Source organism: Amphiura filiformis, chromosome 18 (genome assembly GCF_039555335.1).
Source record: "Amphiura filiformis chromosome 18, Afil_fr2py, whole genome shotgun sequence".
NCBI lineage: Eukaryota > Metazoa > Echinodermata > Ophiuroidea > Amphilepidida > Amphiuridae > Amphiura > Amphiura filiformis.
Window position 1 is genome coordinate 34268056 of NC_092645.1, and position 19885 is coordinate 34287940.

The 19885-nt window shown below is 43.1% G+C and overlaps 1 protein-coding gene across 4 annotated transcripts in view; it reads right to left on the reverse strand.

The window, feature by feature from the left end:
* Window positions 1–19885, reverse strand: part of LOC140140146 (carboxyl-terminal PDZ ligand of neuronal nitric oxide synthase protein-like) — a 372750-nt gene that overhangs the window by 345339 nt on the left and 7526 nt on the right. For all 4 annotated transcript variants that reach the window (XM_072162003.1, XM_072162001.1, XM_072162002.1 and 1 more), the window contains exon 2: window positions 19587–19729. In XM_072162003.1, coding sequence (XP_072018104.1) covers window positions 19587–19694 — 108 coding nt within the window. In that variant the 5' untranslated portion in view covers window positions 19695–19729. The remainder of the gene's footprint in view (window positions 1–19586; window positions 19730–19885) is intronic.

A 19885-nucleotide genomic window follows, 5' to 3' on the forward strand; every position in this document is an offset into this window, starting at 1 on the left:
GTGATATCAGGTGAAGTTTTGTTTTAAAATTGGCATTTTGTCTTCGCGATTTAGGTGTCCAATTAACCTGTTTGGGCTAGAGTAACACTCTTTCAGGACTATTCACTTGAAAACATCACAGTGCGCTGTAAAAATTCCCAGATAACACTTTTTTAACACTTCAACATGAATTATATCTATACTTTACACGTAAAATTATAGGAGGTGTTGCTAACGATTAACACTGCAATTCATTTATACCGGTATTTTCTGAAGCAAAATGCACCAACATGCTTATATTGCTGATATAAGCATGTTGGAGTGCTGATAATTGTTATGAAATATGGCTAAATAAAATGCAGCCTATACTAGTATGTGTCAAGTATGGAAATCAACATGTTGAAGTCAGGCCTTGTCTTTTGAAGCGAGTGAGAGCGATCACTTGCTATCACTCGCCTAAAATGAAGCTGAGGAGAGCTTTTTATCACTCGCCTACATTTGGTGTAATACTAATACAAGAGATTAAAATCATTCGCCTACAGCTCAGGAGAGTGATTTGTCACTCGCCAGCAATTTTCAAAAGACAAGGCTTGTGAAGTGTTAAAAGAGTGTTATCCGGGCATTCTTACAGTGTGGTATTGTGATCATCAGGTTTTGTAGCTCAAACTACAGAAGTGTATCATGAGCCATTTGATTGAGGGGCAGTAGCTAGATTGAGGGCCATTTTTTGGCAATTTTAAATTAAGCTTAAGGGGTATGAACGTTTGGACAGTATTTATTGTGGGACATTAGAGCACATCAGACATATCGAATTGCATTCTGAATACGAAGAATGTCCTTCTGATATCAAATAATTTAGAATTTTGAAATTATGCAATGTAATACACATTTTATGGCAAATCATTAAAAATTGATATTTTTGATATTTAACAGTACTCAAGTAAACTTTATAAGTCTGATGATTTCTACCTAAAGTGCATGTATAGGCGGAATGAAAAGCCGACGATCAATTGAAAATTTTGACCTTTTCAGTATTGAAGATATGGATTTTTTTCCCAAAAAATCCATATCTTCAATATGAAAGGTCAAAATTTCAACTTTTCCTACATACACTTTAAGATTATATCATTAAATTTCTAAAATTTACTTCGAGGACTGTTATATCTCCAAAATGTGAAAAATATCCAATTTTAATAATTTGTCATAAAATTTGTATTATATCGTGAATTTCATAAAATGATATCAGAAAGACATTCTTCGTATTCAGAATGCAATTCGATAGGTCTGATGTGCTCTCATATCCCACAAAAAATGCTGTCGAAGTGCTCAAAACGCTCATTCCAGTTCCCTTAAAGAATCCAAATTGTCACTTTGCTTGGGTGCATAATGTCCCTCTATGATGATATATTGTGGATGATTCAACACCATTGCCAAGCTTTATAGGATTCATCTCCTGAAAGAAAAAGAGGACTTGAGCTAAAGCCTAAATGTAGCAAAATTTCACCTGATAATATACAAGATTCACACCCTGATGACTTCAGGCTTTTCAGATACAATAGATAATGGATTATGTGTTGGGTTATCATAAAACTTCAAGCAAAATTGTCTAACAAAAAATTGAGCCCAAATCCATAAGAAAGGGTCCTACTTTCAAATGTTATCTGATTTTGTTTTTTATTTAATTTTACAACATAAAATATTGATACGAAAAAATGCCTCCCTTGGCACAGGAAATGGTATTGTACTTGGAATAGATCTGCTCTGCTCTGAGAAATATTCAATGCAAGGAATATCATTTCCTCAAGCAGAATGATACAGTATTCTTATTTCTGTGTATATGTGTGAGTTGGGGTTTGTGCATAGCAATGGGTGTATTGTATCATTTGTATATGTTATTGCAAGATGACCATGCTTTATTTTGTATGTTTGTTATGTCTGGAGTGTAACCTGTTCAACCAGATGATAGATATTTATTTTATTTATATATATATATCTTGGACATGGGAATGAATCATATCAAACAAATGTACATAACTACATGTAGAGCTCGAAGTTCTGTTTTTCGGTCTCTAACATACACTACCATGTCATTGCATGATGTTTGTATTGGGGTGTGCACATGGATATAAACAATTAAACACCCAACCACACAGACAAGACCCCCCACACACACACACACACACCCCTGGCAAATAGACACATGGAATACACCCATCACCCATGAACACCCAAATGCTATCTACTGAAGATAGCAAGATTACATACACACTACAGTGTTTACTATCTACTGAAGAAAGCTAATTTAGCATTTCCCATTACATATACGTACATAAGTTACACAATCCCACCCCTATGTGAAACCATCCCCCATTATAGGGGACAATATTTACGACTATTTAAGCGAACTTCCTGTTTTCACCAACCGGAGAATGTTACACAAATTATACACAATTTTATGACATTTCAATTTCGACCAGGGACATATTATTTTGATACCAACATGGGACACACTCTTTTAATTTTCTATTTACGTTAATGTGAATGGTCCCCAGTTCCAGAGAGAAATGGTTCCCACAAGGTCCTCGGTTCGAATGTTGGGTATCACACTTGTATATCTCTGTTTGGAGGGTATTACAAACACCCACACAGAGAAACACACTCGTGCTGCAAAATGCCAGCAATTATTGATCAGTTTGAATTAAATGTTAGCTCATTTGGCCGCTAATAATTTTTACGTTTACCACTTTCGCATGAGAATCAAAAATACCACGATGAACCTGGACATGTTAATTATATTGCATTTAGTCCCACGAAAATATAAATTATTCGCAAATAAATACCTGAAACCTACTCCACATTTCTGTAGGCATTTTTACAAGTTCAAACTTGTCAGTTAATTGAAAGCACATATCTAACTGAAATCAGATAATTGGCTTATTACGACATGATCAATTCATCCTTGGATTCCCTCTCTCGTTATCTGCCTGAACTCAATACACAAGCAGAGTTGCCACACTTGCGATTTAGTAGCCCAAATGGGAGACTTTGATCTTTCATCCTGCAGCTATATAATAGCGACCAGGGTTGTAGCTACGCTGGGCTGTTGCCCGGCACTCTTAATTTCTACCCGGCACTCAAGTTAATTTTGAGCCCAAATACCCAACACTCCAGTCTCAAAATCAGTGAACAATCAGTATAAAAATGAGCAATTCTTATCAAAATTTCAAATTTTTTTACCATTTCATATAAATTTCACCCGGCACTAAAATTTGCCTAGCTAATAGTAGCTATAACCCTGTTAGCGACTTTGGGGTGACTTCAGAGCTTGAGAGGGAAAACATTAATTGCAGTCCTTTTTAAGTGAATTTTTTACAAAAAAACAAACAAATTGTGAAGTTTTTAAATAATGAAATTTAAGACCAAGTTTGCCTAGAATTTCTGCCTAAATTTTGACAAGTTGTATTCTGGGTGGATTTTTGTCAATTTGCGCGACATTTTGCCTGAGAAGGGGCTGATATTGTTATCAACCCTGCATTATTTATCGTCTGAACTCCAAACACAGCACTGAATCAATAGGGTATCACAACGTGAGCATATAATCACCGAGCTTGAAGTTCACTGGTCCATTCCGTTGCAGACGATTGCATCCCAAAAGATATAATAACAACAAGGGAATTGTAGGCAGACTGCTGGTTGCAAGCTATAATCATTATACTGTTTGTTTGTTTGTGTTTTTCATTTGGTGGGAGATACTTTTCTTATCCATTTCAATTTAAAAAACTGTAAGGTGGAAATGGTAAATGGTCACATTTTTAGTGCATCCTTGATTGAAGGATATCCCTCTTTCAGTTGCGATTTGACCACATACACATACCGTATATCCTCTAATAAATGCAGGGACTGGCTTTTGAGGAGAGAGAGAGAGCAATCACTCTCTACTGCTCTCTTTAAATCTGATATGGGAGAGTGATTTTTAGCTCTCCTTACATTCTATTGTAAATTCTCTTTAACAGCTCTCCTTGAAGGCTCTAGAAGAGCTTTTTAATGCTCTCCTGCAAATTCCAAAAGACAGTCCCTGTAAATGCCCCTCTTTTAATATACGCCCTCCAGTCTTTTTGACAAATTTGATTAAATAAAAAATAAATGCCCCCTAACTCCCCCTGACACACAAAAAATGCCCTCTAACTCCCCTGAAACAAAAAAAATGCCCCCTAACTCCCCCTGAAACAATATCCATGGCACTATCTTGTAAACTAATAAGCTTACCACAGGAAGTGAACAGTCATTGATCCTAAGTTCATAGATCAACCTTTCAGCGTGATTTTTAAGCTTATGTAACAATTTTTCCGGGAATTATCAATGCAAAAATGACCAATAACCACCACCCTTTTAGAAAATTTCACTGCCAATTTTAATAACATTATAAAACATTTTTGGAAACTTGTTTTAAAACATAATGTTACAACAGTTGTAAGCATGTATTTCAGTGCTCAGGCCTTGTCTTTTGAGGTGAGCGAGAGCGATCACTCGCCTAAAATGAAGCTGAGGAGAGCTTTTTATCACTCGCCTACATTTGGTGCAATAATAATACAAGTGATTAAAATCACTCGCCTACAGCTCACCTGACAAGTTTTGAGGAGAGTGATTTGTCACTCGCCAGCAATTTTCAAAAGACAAGGCCTGAGTGCTGACAAAATATTTTGCAAAAATGTCTGCCATAAAATATTTTGACATTGTTAAAGTGTTGTACATAGTTTTTTTATATAAAAATAAAACATTTAAAAAATGTATTCATCACCTTTGTATAACCTGCTATTTATAATGTTATTGCATTCTAACCAACATTTTAAAAACATTTTTGTGTTTGCTGGGTATAAGTGCTTGTGGCCTAATGCAGAGGTTCTTGATAGGAGGCCTGGGTGTTAGATCCTGTCTACGGACAAATGGTTGGTGGAATGGTGGACCCTCCCTTGCATTTATGAGCAACTCTGAAATGTACAGTATAATCAAAAGAGGCCCTCAAACAGATCTGTGATTGTGTCTTTGTGGCCCACGCACTGAAATGGTTAAATAATATTTTGGTAAATAACTTTCTCCAAGTCAAGCATTCAAGTGTAGATAAATGTAACACACTCAAACCAATTTTTTTTTTTATCGGATATTTCAAGATAGCGTAACAATGGAAAAAAATATTTTCTATTGTTTTGGGGACCATTTTGAGGGCCCTACAACTACTTTTTTTTAAACATTGTATCTTTAGGAGTATTTGTCCAAATTCAATGGAATGTTCCGTCTTGTGGCACTTCCCCAAGTAGTACTGTATGATCAATACAACCATGTACAATGTAGAGAACACAAATTGGATATGCCCTGCAAACGACTCATTTCGCTTGATTTTGTCACATATATAGACAATGCGCTATTCCATTTAAAATCCACACTCCCCCTGTGGAAGATTTTGGAAATATCTTCCACAGAGGGAGTATGAATTTCAAACGGAATGAACACATTAGCAGCTCCATTTGAAATTCATGCACCCTCTGTGGAACATTCAGGTTCAAACTTTCTCAGAGGGTGTATGAAATTCAAATGAAGCTGCCTAATATGTTCATTCCATTTGAAATTCATACTCCCCCTGTGAAAGATACTTCCAAAATCTTCCACAGGGGGAAGATGGATTTTAAATGGAATAGCCCAATGATACAGTCAGAAAGAAATGAAGTGAAATGAAAGAAATGAAGGCTCGGAAAGAAAAAAAAGAAAGAAATGAAGTTTTTTTTTTGCTATCATGGGTTTGTCATACCTGCTAGCTCCATTTATCCCAATGAATAGAATTGAAGGGATTGATGGATATCATTATACACGCTGACAGGTTAAATACAAATGCTAGCTTAAATAAACAATATCACATTTTGTGCACATATTCTTTTTATTTATATTATACAGCTAAATCCACTGGATAAATAAAGTGTTGAATGTAAAAATCTACATGTATATAGTGAAAGTTGCAGTGCAACATATGATAATTTATATCAGAGACTTTCTGATGCCAGGCTTCCTTGTATTGAACTGTTATTGATATTAAAAATCATGGTATATTTACTTTGTGTTTTTCTATAGGTTTTATTTTTTTAATGGATGTGGGCTTTAAATTTGTCAAATTCAAACTTAACTTTTTAAAACTGCGATTTCGCAGTGTAAATGAACCCCTTTTTTATCAGTCAAGTTCATATTGAAGTTGTTGAAACTGACTTTAGCATCCATCAAAATATAATGTACAATTTATGCTAATCCTTCATCGCAACATGAATTTGAAGTCGCATTTGAGTTGGCTTCTCCCAGGTTTCACACAATTTAAATCAACTGATTTTTTTTTTAAATTACTGATTTTAATGAACTGTTTAATATTTTACCATATTTGATAATATTGACCGTTTTACTTCTACAACTTTTGGATACAATTAAAATACCTCTATGATGTCAATTTATCTAAAACATCTTCAAGGTGCGAAATTCAAGATTTTACCAATTTTTTTCTTTGCAATTTTCACATTTTAAAACACATTGATAGTTTGTACAAAATGTAAATACCTGATAGGATTGCATAAAATTTAAATTGTAAATAATCTGATTTTAAAATCAAATAAATTGATTGTTCTGATTTTTTAAATCAAAAAAGTTGCCAACCAGGCTTCTCCCTGTGTAAACGAGGTATCAGTTTTGACAACTTTCTGATTTTAGATAGAACTGCCATATCATTGTCTGACCAGACCAGACTGATATCCACGTCTGTCAGTATGCGTTTCCTTATTTCTCCAATTTCCAGTACCTGATATATAGTTTTCTCAAATTCCTCCTTAAATACTTTAAGGAAGACTGGATTAGGAAAATTGTTGCAGGCTAAGCCTAGCTGTCTGTGTGATCACTAGTTTGTTCTTGTACAAAATGTACTGCACATAGTACCATTATTATGTTTGGATGAATCCAAGTGTGTGAAAATATTGGATCCAAAACATAATAATAATGATAAAATTGGATGCTTTACGCCCAATATTTATTGGTCTCGCTATGAATTTTAAAATATTGGACTTGACTATGTCTCGTCCAATACTTTAAAACGCATAGATCGACCAATAAATATAGACTCAATCGATCCAATTTTATATTGTCATGGAGGTATAAGTGTGTTAGCGTTATAGACCTGACGGGGAAGTCCTCTTTTGGTCTATACAGTATACACTAGCGTGCTTATGCCTTTTAATCACAGGGTCGTCGGCTCGAGTCCCGGCAGGACCGGCAGTGGCTCGAGGATACTTCTGTGAGCAGTTTGTGACAATATCACACAGACCATCCTCTTTGTCAATCCGGTCATGATGGGATCAAACACTGGCCGGATAAGTGAAAAATCTGGATGATCAACTGGTCATACACTCGCAGGCACAAACATTATAGGCCTATTATACATACAGACCTCTTTTATATGGATCTCTCTGTTATCCGGATGTGAAATCTTCACAGGGAAATATGTTTTTGATGATTCACCACAGGTAATTCCATGCTCTGAATGCTCAGAATGACATCTATGTTGCAAAAAAGCACTCTAAAGCCATCTTTTAGTTTTATTACACCATGTTTAAACAATCTTTTGTTGTCACCATTTCAGTACTTGGGACAGTCAATGCAGAATTACATGTAATTCACTTATCCAGATTTTTCACTTATCCGGACAATGCTTGGTCCCATCATGGCCGGATAAGAGAGGTTGGACTGTATGTACTGCTGCAATGTCTCTGAATTTTAAACAAATCAACAACTTTTCACTTGAAAAATGGATTTATTAAAGCTGCATTTTAGGACAGAAAAAGAAATATAAACAACAAAAAAAAAGTCTGAACTTCTATAAATCTCTTACAAATAGGCCCCTATTATTAGAAACCATGTTATTTCATCCAGCTCACTGAGCTCAGTACATGTAATACCTAGAAACCTCCTATTTTTATATAAATTTATTTGAATAGACATTTTCTTTTTATAAACCAATCGGCCTTGAGGGGAAAGGCTATTTGTAGCTGGCTGACTAATGCAAGACCTTAGTTAGAAGCATATCCAGCTTTATTGGATTTGAAATAGAATGTATGGTTCTTGTCTGTGATACAATGATCATGCATTTGAGATCCCTCACAAACACCCCTGGTGTACAGGTCTGCTTTAGTATAAAGTCTGATTCTTACTCCACAATCCACATCGCAGCGCAATGTGATGCTGTGATGCTTTTGAAACATCGTAGCATTGCGCGATGAAATTACATTTTAATTTCATCACACAATGCTGCAAAGTTTTAAAAGCATGTGGGGTCTGCATCTCCTTTTATGGTCATTCTGCTGACCTTGATTTTCCAGCAGCCAACCACAAGTAAGCACGGCTCCGATATCTCGGCGCGATACTATAAAGTTGAACGAATCCAACTCCATCGTGGACCGAAGTTTTCACTGCCGAGCTCGTAAAAACCTGGCTCAGATGTACTTGCAAGCAATTGTGCACTTGCAGCTACACCCTGCACTTCCTTTTTATTTCCAAATCGAATAGTCCTCTAAAATTGACTTATGGTTCACTTTAAATGTAAATTGCCCAAGATCTTGAATTGCATGAACACACACGATATGACCTATGTATGTGAAGGCATGTATGATGTGCACCCACATTCAATGAAAGTAGCCAGAAGATAAGGTACCCTTCCCATAATCCTTTGCAACGTGATGCATCACCTACATAAGGACACTCATATTTATACTTAGCACAGGTTCCCTCTGTTTTACATGTTGAGAATAGACTGGCTAAATATAGGGGTTGAGGAATAAACATATTGTGCAAGATCTGGGTGTGCTCCATTCATTGAGGTACATTTTGTCACACATGTTGCATTAGATAGCAAATCAGTATAGAAATTTGAGATGGAAGAAATGCATTGTGGGAAGTGTAAGATATCTTCTCTGAGCAAACACGTGACACAAAGATACTATGCAGTATCCCTTATTACTGAAAAGCACAAAATGGAGGTTCCTCTAGCTAGTCTAAGCCTCTAAAAATTATCAACTTGAAAAAAGTGTGGATTTTGAAAAAGCATCTCTAGAGATCCTTTAAAAATAAAAATATATGCTTCGGATTCAATACAAGTTTGCAAAAACTGTTTAAAATCAGAAAATATGTGTGTTTGTATACATGTATTCAAGTGGGTAAATTCAACATGAGCTCACAGTTTCCCTAAATGTCTGTGTAGCCTGTGTATAGTCAACATGCTCCAAATTTAGATTTTGACGGATTAACTGTTAACCAAGTTATAAAGTGCAGAACTGGAACAAGCTTAAAGCATATGTGATGCATGTACCCCCTTCCTCTAGTGCTAGGCCCCTTCCTTTTTCCAGAGTGGCGCTAATTGATTGGCTATTGGCTAAGCTTTGATCCAACAGAAATTATTGTGTGATGACATTTAACTGACACAAAGTTAAACCAGATATGCCCTGAATGGATTTATATCCTGAAAAATGTCGAATTATCCAACAGAAAATAAGTGATTCTAGAAAAAGACAGTACTAATTTTTTTCCTACTCAGGGAGCTTATAATAACTGGCAATAATATTTTAGGAAAGGGGACAAAAACATGCAATATCACATGTTTTCTTACAATCATTCACAGTCACAAAATTCAGAGACTTGGCACAAGTCTTAAGTGTCATTGTTGGGTAACACATAAGATATTAGTCCCAAACAAAAATGTTTGGTAGACTCATAACCGGTGCGATCTTACCTTTCCGATGTTGATTAAGATACTTCTTGCATCGATCCCGAGATGCGGAAAAACCAATAGTCATTTTGTCCCACATAAATGAATAAATAACAAAAACCCCGATCCCCGGTGGACTCACCCAAAAGGTGACGTCACACCATATGATCGTCCCTTATCCGACTTGGGATCCCCTACTCGGACCAAACTTGTAGGGGGTGGCCGGGTCCGGGATAATCAACATCGGAAAGGTAAGATCGCACCGGTTATGAGTCTACCAAACATTTTTGTTTGGGACTAGACCCAGAACACCGGTCGATCTTACCGTTCCGATGTTGATTAAGATACTTCTTGCATCAACATCTGAAAGATCGATCTAGCAAGTAACCGACGGATGGAGGTACAAGATTGGTCAGCATCTGATCAGGGATCGGGAGCGGTAACGATGGTTTTCGCGAGGTCAGAAAATATTTTCCCCAACGGTCGGGAAACAAAAAGACCACGCGATCACAGACATAAACCTCCTTACTTAATAAGTTTGGTGGTTAAGAATAGCGACACTGGTTCTTACCATGCTGAGTATTCTGTATAGTCTGAAAACCTGGTACCCGTACACCACCGTATTATGATCGCCCGAACAATGTCCCGGTAAACCTCCCGCCCGTCTCTGATTACTAACGTAACGGAAGTATCGTAGAGAAGAAGGCGAAGGTGGCTTCCGGGACACCGCCTGCTAGATCTCCTCAAGGGACAACCGAGCGGTATACCCAAGATGATGAGATAGCTCAGTGTCGAGTGGGTCGTGGGACGCGAAACCTTCGCGATCCCCGGACCCCACCAACACCTGGACCAGCCATTGCGACAGCGGCTGGACCGAAAGGCTCTGTAAGGGTGATGAATGCGGTCGTGAGTCCCTCGCAAGGCTTGTGTTCGGAAGAAATAGTGCTGCAGCGCCTTATCGGACACCCCAGCCTATCTTTGGCTTCAGCCGAACCTTGCCCAACCCTGGGGATTGGAGAGGGGCGAATGTCGGTATGCACCGCGCCCGTTCAGTAGTCACGAGAACAGAGCGCCCGAAACAGTGTCGCTCCAGTGTTTGTGAACACGGAAGCTAACCTCGAGACCGTGTGCAACTCAGCACCGCCGTCCCGAAGCCAACGCCAAACCGGAAAGCCATCTTGAGAGTTACGTATTTAAGCGTCGCTTTTGACGGAAGGTCAAAAGGGTGACCCTTAAAGTAATCTAAGACTGTGTTGGGATCCCTTAGGAGGATCACTTTCCTTTTGGTAGACACTCGTTGAACATACCGTCGAGGCGTAGACTAATAAGGTAACCATCGGCTATGATAGTCGACCGTCTCGAAACCTCGGTGAATGGAGAGGACAGCTGACTTATAGCTGGCCCCAGTGGCCCGCTGAAGTCTTGCTTGGAACTTTTCTGTCAGAAACTCCGAACTAGCAGCCCAGAGGCTCTAAGCGGAGAGCTATTTGTCTCATTGCACCAAGCGTAGTATGGAGCCAGACTCTGGCTATACGTGCGGAGGGTAGACTTCCGTCTAGCCCGGCGATGAGAAAAACAGCTTCTGATGAAAAGTATCCCTCCGCTGCGTGTTCCCTGGTAAGGGCCATGCAGCTAACTGCAGGTGCTCTAGTGATAGACTGGGTACCTCCGCTCCGGGCATCCGGAGTAGATCTGGTACCTCGGGAGTGCAAGCGGCCTTGCCGCTAGCAGAATGACAATGCAGTCTTCCCACCCGATCTTGGCCACCACCCTCATGAGTAGTGAGATCGGAGGGACTGCATAAGCTGTCATCCCTCCCCAGTCTATGGACAGAGCGTCCACGGTGAATGCTTGCTTGGGTCCGCGACCCTTGAGCAGTACACGGCAGTGGATGATTGCGATGAGATGCGAACAGATCTTTCGAGGGTGGTACATCCCTTGAAGATCGCCTGAGCGACCTGCGGAGCAAGGGACCATTCTGCTGGTCCCGACACCCTTCCCCGTGACAGATTGTGCGCGAGGATGCTGGTGACGCCCGCGATGTGTATCGCTCTCATCGTAATCTGCCTGAACTTGCACCACCCTATCAGGTGTCGTGCATGCAGGCTCAATCGTGGTGGCCCGGAGTCCCCTTGTCTGTTGGGGTAGGCTACCACGGTTGTGTTATCCGTCAGGACAACGGTATGTGATTCCACGATCACCTCCTCGTAAGCGAGGGAGGTTGATGTGAAACTCTGTCTCTATGGCCCCCATAGGCCTGAGACGGAGTCTCCGTGGATGTGGACCCCCCAGCCCCGTTTTGACGCTATGGTCGTCACTACGTGACATACCGGGGGTGCAGGAAACCTGACACCCTGGGTCAAATTGGGCTGATGGGTCCACCACCAGAGTTCCTCTCGCGCGATCTCCGACAACGGAACCGCGAGGGAGATTGGTGACGACTGGGCCTGCAAGCAGGCTAGAAGGTGTAGTTGGGTAAGCCTAACGTAGAAACGGCAGTACAGTACGAGGTCTACCATACTGGCCATTAGGCCTACCACCTTCATCCATGCCACAGCGGGTTTTGCCCGAGACTCGGCCAAGAGTCAGGCACACCGCACCATGTTCGTCACCCGCTCGGGTGAGAGCACCGCGAACCCCTCCGTGAGGGTGATCTGGGCCCCTACAAATAGTGGTGTCTGCGTCGGGACCACGCTGGACTTTTTTGAGCTGATCAAAAAAATCCAGGGTCCCGCACCCTCACGGACTATCAACCCCATGAGACCCGTAGTCTTCAGTGGAGTGCGTCCGTATATGAGCCAAACGTCCAGGTAGCAACTGATGTTGACACCCCTGTGCTTCAGGTACGCTGCCACCGCTCTGACCAAGAGTGTTAAACATCCTGGGAGAGATGGACAGGCCGGCTGGCCGGTATCAAAACTGGTAATTTTGATCCTGTACCTAGAAGCGCAGATGCCTCCGATCTTGAGAGGCGATTGGCATATGCAGATAGGCGTCCGAGAGATCTAGCGATGCTGTTCCCATGCCCCTGATGGGGCAGGCTAGCACCGAGGCGAGAGTCCCCATTCTGAACCTCTTGGGCCTGAAGAACGTGTTCAACAGCCTGCGGTTCGGATGGGGCTCCCGTCGCCGGTCTTCCTTGGAGCCAATGGCTCCAAGATCACCCGTAGAACGGGGGGTAGACCGGGACAATCGCCCGCGTCGTGAGAAGCTGTGTGATCCCTGTCAGTAGTGCCCGGCGGTGGGGGCCGTCTGAGGGCACTACTGTGGACCTCTGAAATGTGCAGACGAATGTGGGGAGACTGGGTTGCCAGTCTGTAACCCCCACTCACCACTGACCATACCCAGGCGCTCAAAGAGATGGTTTCCCACCTCTGGGTGAAAGCCATAAGCGGTCGATCCACTGGGAGATCCCCTGTGGAAAAACCGCTGAGCCCCCAGGAATGCTCTGCCTAGCTTCCCTTGGAAGAGCGCTTGCTCTTCTTCGGGCTTGCCAGCTGTTCCTGTGCTACCCTTGCGCCTCCCAGAAATGGGTGCTGCAGAGGTAGTGGGCTCGGGTACTGTTGGTGGTGCACGGCCTGCTGAAGTCGGAGCTCCTACCCATGGTAAGGGCAGTTTCCGACCTCTTCAGAGTGCTCCCGTTGGTAGCTTCTTTGCACGGTCCTCCACCGTAGCGCAGAAGGAAAAAAAAAAAAAAAAGGACCCTGCCTTTCCATCGCGTTGAGCGATTGGAGTGGCAGGCCCTCCCAGGGCGCTTGGGTGGACACCCCTATGGGCTAGGCCCATGGAGCTCTCGTTGAGGCTAGCTGTTAGCACCGCTAATAGGCTCACCTCATGGAAGAGCTCAGATGTTGTCTGGCGTGATACGCTTGACGACATCTGGGTCCCTCTCGGATCCCCTCAGGTAGGTCCCGTGGTCCTCCCGCGTTACATCGCAGAGGAAGCGTGCAAGCACGCGGCGTCATAGCTCTACTGAGCTCGACAGCCCTCGATATCTACCCGTGAGGTTTGCGGGAATGAGAGTGCAGGCGTCCCCTGTGAGGAAGCAGCAGCTGAGCATCCTACTGAAAGGATCCCCTGGTCCGCCTCCATGGACTCCCCCTTAGGGGGTGTCCGGAGGAAGATCAGTGCTGTTGCTCCCCTCGCGGGGCAGCGGGGAAGGAGACTGTAGTGATGTCACTACCGGACTCAGCTTCCGACTCCTTTCCCTCGCCCACAGTATCCGTATCATGCTCCGATGATGACGGTAACTGAGGACGGGCATCTGAAAGCGGGTAAGAAGGCATAACCACTGTGTGGCTCGCCGACTACCTGCCAGCAGAAGAGGGAGTACTCCCGCAAGACCCTGAGGTATCCGCCATGGCACCACTGGGTCCGCATGCTCTCGCAGCCGTCGTCCTAGCGCTAGTAGCACGGGGCCTACCCTGATCAAGATCTGGGTTAGCCCCATGCCGGCTGGCCTGGTCAACAGCTGATGTTGGAACTGCGTGGCCATCGCTAGGCGACACTTGCCACGGTGCTAGGCCGTGGAAGAAACACCCTGCGGCGGGTACCACGGGGCATACCCCGCCGGCAGCTGACCCTGAAAGGATCCGCCACCAGGGTAACCCCATGGTACTGCAGTACCAGCACCGCCTCCCCTTGTTGCCACAGAGACTGTGGCGACTAAAGCGAGTGCTGCGGTACCGTGTGCGGTATCAGCGTGGGTACCCGTGAGGGTTCCCAACTGTGGACCGCTGTACCCTCGCCACACTGCGTTCCCTGTTTGGGGATCAAGCTGTGTGCTGGCGTGGTACCTCCGCGGTGCGACGGTAGGGGCCCGAGTGGGGTTCTCGGCTGGGTACCGCTGTACCCATGCCTCACTGCGTTCCCCGCAAGGGGATCTAGCCGTGTGTATGGGTACCCCGCTATACCGGCTGTCCCTTGGCTAGAGGGAGCTTGCCTAGTACCACGGGTAGCTGAGCGTGCATACCCCCGATCAATCACCTCGCCACCTGAATAGGCAGCGTCAATCAATGGAGCTATGCCCAGTTGATTTGACAGTGATCGATAGAGGGTAATTGACCCATTGACGGTAATGGATCACCCACGCTCCGCTGGCTCTCGAGGACATAAGTGGGTTGTTGATCAGCTAGGCTGTTCAAGCTACTTACTGTACCCTCTAGAGCTTCGCCCAAAGGTCGCTGTGTGTGGCGGACCACTCACGGCAGCTATGGGCGGGTGCATAGCGGCTACCACTGAAGTCAAGCCGTAGCTTCGTCTTTGTAGCTGCCACCGAATGCACCTGGGTCGCTGTCCCGTGAGAGACTGCGAGCCCAACCCCTGAATAATCGCCAGCCAGTCCCTGTGGACAGCCAGCAGCTATTCTAGGGCCCAGGGTATCACTTTCGGCGGTCCCGCCATGGAACGCTGCCGTGTGACAACCCCAGTTGGTTCTGCTAAGACTACACCCACAGCGTTAGCAGCGGTATCGTCTCTGCTGAACCCATGCATGCTAGGGTTCAACCCAGGCAAGCCCGGGTACCCTTGCATGCTGCCCGTCGCTGGCTACTACTGTGGCTGTTTGAGCCCGTGAGACATGCCTGCAACAGGCGGGTGTCCTCCTGCTAAAAACCCGTGAGGATTTTCGCTAGAGGGCTGGTATCCTCCTGCTACAAAACCCGCTAGGGTTTTACGCTGGTGGTTACCGCTCTGCTGCCTGCTACTTTGCTCCGGCGTATAGTCAGTGCTTTCGCTGGCTGCTGAGCCTTTGGACGCGCTTAGCAGTCCCGAAGGAACCGCCTGCTTGTCCGGGGACCGAGCCCCTTAAGCAGACCTGCCATGACCCATAGGGGCTGTCACAGCAGAATCTACCGTGTCGACTGGTATCCTCCTGCTGCAAAACCCGCTAGGGTTTTCGCTGGTGGTTACCGCTCTGCTGCCTGCTACTTTGCTCCGACGTATAGTCAGTGCTTTCGCTGGCTGCTGAGCCTTTGGACGCGCTTAGCAGTCCCGAAGGAACCGCCTGCTTGTCCGGGGACCGGAGCCCCTTAAGCAGACCTGCCATGACCCATAGGGGCTGTCACAGCAGAATCCACCGTGTCGACCTTACCAGTGCCCTTGGTAGATTTCTTCTTCGTCTTATGGCGATGACGGAGCCTATCCCAATCGTCAAGCTGGAACTCGGAGAGTCCTAAGCAAAAGAAAGACATCTAGAAGATCGTGAGCACTCCTGTGGGTGAAACAGAGCGGTGTGGGTCCCGCTCCGTCACCAGGGAAGGGCAAGCCCGACAGGGCCGAGGTGAAGCGAGGAGAAAAGGGAGGGGGGGCTACCCCCCCCAACACGCGACTCAAGCCCAGTAAGCAAACCTGAGCACGGAGGCTGGTCGCTAACGTTAGTGGTAAAGTAAGGACTGGCTAACTTTATTACTAAAATGTCAGACGGGTCCCTACCAATCCCCACCGTATGAATATCTGATTAACTCGTCTTTATTGGACGGTAATGAAGACATAACGATAGAGTAATCACCCTAACATAGCAACAATAACCTACCGTACATGAAATACAATGTGTATGTACAAACATCTATTGTAACTTACAGGCTGCAATGGTTGTTTTACGTGGGAAACAAAATGAATGGCGTCAACGAGCGCCATTTTGAATTGCTCGTGTGTCCCGTATACAAGCGGAGGCACGATATGTAGCTAAGTTTTGGATCGTTTTTGTCACTTTTTCGCCAGAAAATGCCGTCAAAACTATCCTCAGCCGAACAATACCGGTTTGGTTTTACCTAAGGTGTGAAACTACAACCGTATATCTCGCCTTGGTCGAGAAATTGATACACAGTGCTATGAACAATCGATAGGCACGTCTGTGTCAGTCGGAGACCAAGGAGGATAAGGCGATCATATGGTGTGACGTCACCTTTTGGGTGAGTCCGCCGGGGGATCGGGGGTTTTTGTTATTTATTCATTTATGTGGGACAAAATGACTATTGGTTTTTCCGCATCTCGGGATCGATGCAAGAAGTATCTTAATCAACATCGGAAGCGGTAAGATCGACCGGTGTACTGAGTCTATGTTTAAGCTTATGTTAATTTTAATAATTGACTATAAAATAGAATAGAAAATGTGTTTGCTAAAAAATTAGAGCGCAGAGAATGATACCAGACTTTGTACAAGTCTTCAGGCTTGATTGTCATGGTACACAAAAAACAGCTTAAAAATACATGTTTTGGCTCTTATTTCCAACAATTATTTAAGTCAACTTTTATTACTGTAGGGCTCATATTGAAATTCCCTTACACAGGAAGGTGTGCGCCATCCTGCAGCTTTCCTGTGCTAGCCTTCTTTTGTTAAACTCCTGGGCAGGGTGTATCACTGATGCATATAATCCATCCGTTTTATGACCGAGCTTTCCTGAGGTGCGGCGCTTAGCGAGGGAATCCTGCCTTCTTTCTGTGTGAAAACGTGGTAGGGTATTTCAATATGAGCCCTAAGTTAGTTTTCCACAACTATGAAAGGAGCTGGGATGGAGCTATATTTTGACAAAACAGGAAAATATTTATTAATTAATCCCAAAACATTCGCATTTTACTGTAATCCGAAAACCAGGTTTGAGCTACATTTCATCATGATTTCATTAACTCACTTCACCCGGGTGTCTGCTGCAGACGACAAATTTTAAATTTTCTTTAAAAATCAAAAAAATTCAGAATTAAACATTTACATGACCATATTTGGAATAAGCATGAGAAATGCATTATAATGAGTACAAACAAGCCTAGTATTAGTTCAGTGGTTCTTGAGGTAGCTCTTGATATTTTGAGAAAATATCTCAAAACTTGAAGCCTGTGGCTAGCACGCAGATACTGGTCTACATATTGACGATATTGTATTATAAAACTTTGTTGCACAAAATGCCATCAAGTGGCAGTTGGCTGTCTAGTAAACCTGATGCGTTCTCAGGTCCCAGGAGTGAATTTTCACAGGAAAGGGTCTTATTGTGCTATATTTAAAATTATTATTAATTCATACTTGGCATACTCTCAGGGAATCATATCAGGGGTGTGTGTTGCTATTTTCGCACCTAGTTTTTCACCATTCCATAAGGGATTTATTCCCTTGGCCTTCCAAACAGCTAGCAGAAACATAATGCCTGGTAGTCCACTGAGGTAAAAGTGACAACCGATCCATTGCAAAAACAGGCAATTTTCCCATCACTTTTTATGCATCACAACACAATGAGCACTGGGACTGTAAATTCAGCTCCAGACCTAAGAGATGGATGTAGGCTACGTAATAAAAATTTGATGTTGTAACTTCAAATTATAGCAAACACAGGAACACACATAATGTAGAACAATTTAAAACTTATTCACACAAGCACTTGTAAAATTTCACTTAAGAGTGGAATTTTCAGCACACACAATTACACAACAATATAACTGATTCACATCCATACTGAACACATCTGCTACAAATTCCTTACAACACACACACTAGACCCCAATGATCAATGTCTGTGTTGATGTCTAGCACAGAAATAATTGGACCTCATTAGCCTCCGGCTAGCTACCAGAGAGGTCTCCACAAGAATGCCATGTCACAATGCTTCATCTCCAATAGGTTTTGGATGAGTGGAGAAGAGGAGAGAGATGAAGAGTCATGTGAACACCGAGATTTTAATTGGTACTGGTTCAAAGATTGACATTGAATCTTGTACTACTGTAGACTATTAAAAGGCATCAATATAATTGGGTTTTGGCATTGGTAAAATCAGAGAAAGAAAAAAACAAAAAAACATACCACTGCACCGATAAGGAGGGGAGGGGACCTTGATAAGAGTGTTAATTGCGCTTTTAAAAATTTGTCCGACTTCAGATTTTTATGTTTACTGGCGCATTTAATTATCGCCAAAATAATTACTTCTCGATCATGAGAGCCAACTTGGGTACGCACAGTTATTTGCGTCGAGCGTACTACGCAAATACCAGCGCTTACGGTTCAAACCCAGGGGACAGGCTCAGCTTTTGAAGGTCAAGGTTCGGTCGTGCGATCGTGTTATTCTATGTCTATGAAAAGTACGCTGAAAAGCAAAGGACCGCCGATATCAGGATTTTTAAAAAAAATCAATATTGGCCTCTCAACATCGATAAATTGATTTTCCTCCCAATTTTGCTCATATCTTCTACATTCATCCGTAAATTTATGATGACATAGCCCATCCTATATGTAACAGAATGCATCATGCCATTTGGACTCACAAATGCACCAGCCACCTTCCAGTGACTAATGAAGCTCTATGCCATTTGGACTCACAAATGCACCAGCCACTTTCCAGCGACTTATGGAGCGCTATGCCATTTGGACTCACAAATGCACCAGCCACTTTCCAGCGACTTATGGAGCGCTATGCCATTTGGAGTTACAAATGCACCAGCCATCTTCAAGCGACTTATGGAGCGCTATGCCATTTGGACTCACAAATGCGCCAGCCACCTTCCAGTGACTTATGGAGCTCAATCGTGCAATTGTGACACAGTATGGTCCATGGGGGACAAAGACGGCAAATTTGAAATTGAGGTAAAGGCAAAAATATCAAGTAAAAAACAATCAAATACATAAGAAAATAGTCACACATCACAAAACCTCATAACTATGATGGATTTTGATTCTTCTCGCAAACCAAGATGAACTCGTGGCCCTGAATGTGTAAAAAATGTGTGCTACATTCTGCATGAGCAAACCTTTGTAACTCTCAAACAGTTGTCATGTGTGACAATTCAATATGGTGAATTTCCCATAGATTTACACAGTGGTTCGAGTTCTCCCCATCACACTCACCTTTGCTTGAAAGTGTATTCCATGTGAGAAAGCATCTTCACTGTGTAATGGTATCCTGGTATCGTACGCATCCTCCACTAGATTATATTTATTCCTACGAGACGGCATTTTGATGAGAAATAATTTCTACAACGTACGCCTCCCTGCAAAAAAAGTACAGAATTCAATTGCATCAGCTACAATGTATTCAAAATTTGAGAAAACACATCAACTTTGTATCCATACTCCTTGCCTTGAGATACAGGCAACTAAAGAACATAAGAAAAAAAAAAAAGGTTTGTCTCAAAGCTCACTAGAAA